The following is a 3,882-nucleotide window of genomic DNA, read 5'->3' on the forward strand; positions in this document are numbered from 1 at the left end:
GCAGAGGGGCAGCACTGAGGAGCAAGTGCAGAGGGGCAATTAAAAGAGCAAGCGCAGAGGGGCAAGTACAGCAGGGCAAGTGGGGAGCGGCGGCCCCACGTGCCAGGCCTCGAGGGGAGCCAGGGTCCTCCTCCGCCCCGTCCGCTCTGCCTCCGCCTCGCTCTGCAACGGCAAGCGGCGTTTCCCTGCCTGGCCGTGCCTGGCTGCCCCCCAGCCATCCCGGGCCGGCGGAGGCTGGGAGCAGGGGGGCTCGCAAGCAAGGCCGGGCCTGCCCCGGCTGGCTGGGTTTGCTCAGGAACGGCTATGCAATGAGACGGCGCTATAGTAACRCACGTTTGCAAAGCTTGTTCACAGATTTCAGTGTTACATCATTACACTGGAAACTGGGGCCTGGCACATTTCTCATTAACTACATGATGATGGATTCTCCTCTCCCTCCTGCTGGTTTTAGGCAAGGTGAATTTGCAGGAGTAAAGTTAAAAAGGYGTGAGACGAGGAGGCCTTTCCCCTTCACGCTCAGCAGAAGAGGACCCCCTTCTTTTGCTTTTCAGCCCTCGAGCTCTTCCTCCCCTCGGTGGTACCCGGGCCCTGAGCTGTTCCTAGGGAATAAGCTGGAAGACAGGCAGTCCTCCCAACGAGGCGAGAGCAAAGCCAGCTTGGAGCGAGCCCTGGCCCCAGCCCCGAGGCAGTTGCAGRTGTTCAGTCCCAGCTCCCCTGGACACGGCTGTCCTGCATTTCCCAAAGCAGCTCCAGAGGTGGGCAGGTCGCGGAGGGCCCRAAGCCCTCAGGAGCATCCGTGCCCGAGGCCGCGGAAGGACACAGGGTGATGCAGCCGCCAGGCAGCGATGCCTCTGTGCACGGGGTTTGCCAAAAAGCACCCGCATCCTCGAGGCTGCTGCTAAAACAGCCGCCTGCCGTGGGTTTCYGTGCTGGGGCTGGAGCATGCGGAGAGGAAGGGGGATGCTGGTGGGGAAACTGAGGCAGGGAGCGGGGCAGCTCTCCCCCGAGGGATGAGCTCTCGCAAGCGTGCTGGGAGCGGCGGGTGAGTAAGCTGCTCGTGCCAGAACAGAGCGCGCCGCGAGCAGGGGCGAGGGGAGGGGGCGAAACCAGATCTCTGCGACCGGTCGGGCAGGCGGCGGGTGCGCGCGGGGTGCTGGCAGCGGTGCCGGGAGCGCCCRGAGCAGGGAGCAGCCCCAGGCGTGCGGAAGGAGACTTTTATTCTGCTTTTTTCACCGCCCACGAACCCGTGGAGGGGAGGCAGCACCCGGCGCGTGCGCGGCGCAGGGCGCTGCCGGAGAGCCCAGCGGGGCCGGCCGCCCGCGGGGGACCGTGGCCACGGGTCCCACGCGGCCCCTGAGCCAGAAATCCGTGAACGAGGTCCTGTGCGCACAGCCACRGCGCCTGCCCCATCTGCAATGGGGACAGCGGGCCCGGCGGAGGCAGCCGGAGCCCGGCCCTGGTGCGGCTCCCTCGAGGAGCAGAGGAGACGCCGGCATCGGCGCCACGCAYGGGGAAGGAAGTAGGACCCAATCCCCTGTCCGAGCTTGCAAAAGACGCCTCTCTGCATCCCGAAGACGCCCRGAGGGTCGGAGCACCGCGTGGTCTCCCGGAGAGGGAGGGCCGGCACGGGGCCGGGGACCCATCGCTCCCGCCTCGCTACCGGTGCCGGTGCTCCAGCAGGGCTTCGAAGTCCGGGGAACACACCAGCTTGTGCTTCACGTGGCCCAGCACGATCATCTCGCCCGTGCGGCTGTCGCCAATGCTGACGGACACCAGCTCCTTTGCAGAGAGGACAAAAAATAAAGGGGTCAGAGGGGCAAGAGGTGAGCTCCTTCCCCCCACCTCTGTCACAGCGGTGCTGTGACCGAGCCTGGCGAGCTCCCCRAGAGCTGGCTTTGGGGACCAGCACAACCCCGGTGGTCCCTGCCGGACCCACCGCCCCTCGTGGGCACCGGAGCCCCCCAAATCGCCCCGCAGGCTACCTTGCGGCACATCCACGCAAAGCGGGCSCCCGGCCCATACCTGCAGGAAGGAGCAGGGCGTCCCCATGGTCACGTCCAGGGTCACCTTGCCCAGCACCAGCTGCACCTTTCCCGACTTGCGGATGAGCAGTTTCCCCACCTGCCCCTCCGGCAGGTCGGCCAGGGTGCAGGTGTTCTCCGCCTGCCTCGCCTCCTGCCGAGGGAGGCACCGGCGTCACCGCGCTGCCGCCCCGCCTGCCCCGGGACCCCCCCCCCCGCCCCGCAGCCCCCACCTGGCTCTTCTCCTGCTTCACCACGACCACTTGCCCCTCCTCGTTCTGCAGCTCCGTCTTGATGGGCTTGGTGTCCTGCGTGGGCGGCTGCCCGGGCAGCGTGTCGGGCAGCTGCAGGAAGAGCAGCTCCTCCTCCTGCGACAGGCTCAGCCGCTGCAGCAGCTCCGCYACCGGGATGTCCCGGGGGTAGCCGGGGGGGCCCCTGGCTTGCGCCGGCTTGGCCGCCGGCAGGGCCTCCTTGGGGTCCTCGCTGTCACACGGCTCTTCTTTCACTGGCATCGGGGCAAGAAGGTGGGCACGGGGGAGCGGAGGCAGCCCTGCTCCGGGCAGGGCGGCGGGGCCCCTAGCAGCCCCCCATCCCGTCCCGGCTCCCAAACCGAGCAGCACCGGGGGGGGGACACCGCAGCCGCTGCCCGCCGGGAGCCCCGCGCGCACCTTTCACCGCCGCCAAGTCCACCTCCATCTTCTCCTCCTTGGGGCCGGGGGGCCAGGGCTGGGCGTCCTCCTGCTCGGCCGCCTCCTCCTTGAAGAGCCAGCCCGAGTGGGCCAGGGGCAGCTGCACCGGCTTGTTGCGGATGTCGTTCTTCAGGCCGGGGTCGTCGAGGAACTGCGGGGCGAGGAGACGCCGCGTCCGTCAGCGCGGGGCCGTCCCGCCGAGGCGGCCCGCGGCACCGCCGCCGCCACTCACGTCATCCTTCTGCAGCATGCGCAGGATCTGCTTCGTCTCCTCGTCCGTCTCCCTCTTCTCCTTCTTGATGTTGATGATGTGGGAAGGGCCGAAGTCCGACACGTCCACGGTCTTGTCCCAGGAGCCGGCTGGGGAGAGGCAGCCCCGGGTGAGGACGCGGCACGGGACGGCCGCGGAGACCCTCCCCGCCGCCGGGCTCTACCTTTCTTCTTCATCATTTCGGCAGGGCCCTGCTCGAAGATGGAGTGGGACTGGATGACCTCCGGTCTGCCCCTGCCTCGGCCGTGCCCGTCGCGCTGCCGGTCCCGCTCCCGCTCCTTCTTCTCCTTCTTGACGGAGACATCCTCTCGGGGCCTGGGGAGAGGCGGCGGCGGAGCCCGGCAGCCCCGAGCGCCCGTTCGGCCGGCCCCAGCCCTCCCGCACCCCAAACGCACGCGCCAAGCCTCGGCATGGCCAAGTCCCCTCCAGAGACCGCCCGGCACGTCGCCGCCGGGCTGCTCCCACGGGCCGCCCGTTCCAGCCCCGCCGCAGCCTCCCCGCACCGTGTTTCTCCTTTTTGCACGCCGAGACCCCTCGGAGCGGGTCCGCAGCGGCTCGTGGCCAAAGCCAGCTGCCTTAACCCAACGCCGCCGCGCAGGGATCGCCCACGAGGCCACTTACTCTTCCTTGATCTTCCTGCTAATTATGTTGGGGGTGAAGGTTTTCTGCAAGCAAGAGCAGAGGGACAAGTCACTGCACGAGGAAGGAGTGAAGATAAGCGACAGAAACCAAGCAGGCAGCGCCGCAGGATGTGGCCCGCAGCCGGGCGAGCGCCACGGCACCGGGTGAGGGGGGCTCCGGCCGTGCCCCGGTGCGGGGGACGGCAGCCGGCCCCCCGGTCCCAAACCGCCGCGGGGCCCGGCAGCACTCCCAGCCCGGGGTGGCTGCGTGCGCCCGGCGG

The 3,882-nt window shown here is 68.9% G+C and overlaps 2 protein-coding genes across 2 annotated transcripts in view; both read right to left on the reverse strand.

The window, feature by feature from the left end:
* Positions 1-1,643, reverse strand: part of PIWIL2 (piwi like RNA-mediated gene silencing 2) — a 12,932-nt gene extending 11,289 nt beyond the window's left edge. Inside the window, exon 1 of the mRNA XM_085319950.1 lies at positions 1,549-1,643. Within this exon, the coding sequence (XP_085176076.1) occupies positions 1,549-1,643 (95 nt within the window). The remainder of the gene's footprint in view (positions 1-1,548) is intronic.
* Positions 344-3,646, reverse strand: POLR3D (RNA polymerase III subunit D; the record flags this gene model as incomplete). The annotated part of the gene is made up of 7 exons (XM_085319951.1): positions 344-1,779; positions 2,023-2,175; positions 2,255-2,526; positions 2,690-2,861; positions 2,943-3,070; positions 3,145-3,296; positions 3,603-3,646. Coding segments are annotated over 7 exons (1,044 nt in total), but the record flags the coding sequence as incomplete, so codon positions are not given.
* Between the last annotated feature and the right edge of the window lie 236 nt (positions 3,647-3,882).

This window comes from Rhea americana, unplaced genomic scaffold (assembly GCF_003343005.1).
Source record: "Rhea americana isolate MKP2758 unplaced genomic scaffold, rheAme1 scaffold_604, whole genome shotgun sequence".
In the NCBI taxonomy this organism is placed as follows: Eukaryota; Metazoa; Chordata; class Aves; order Rheiformes; family Rheidae; genus Rhea; species Rhea americana.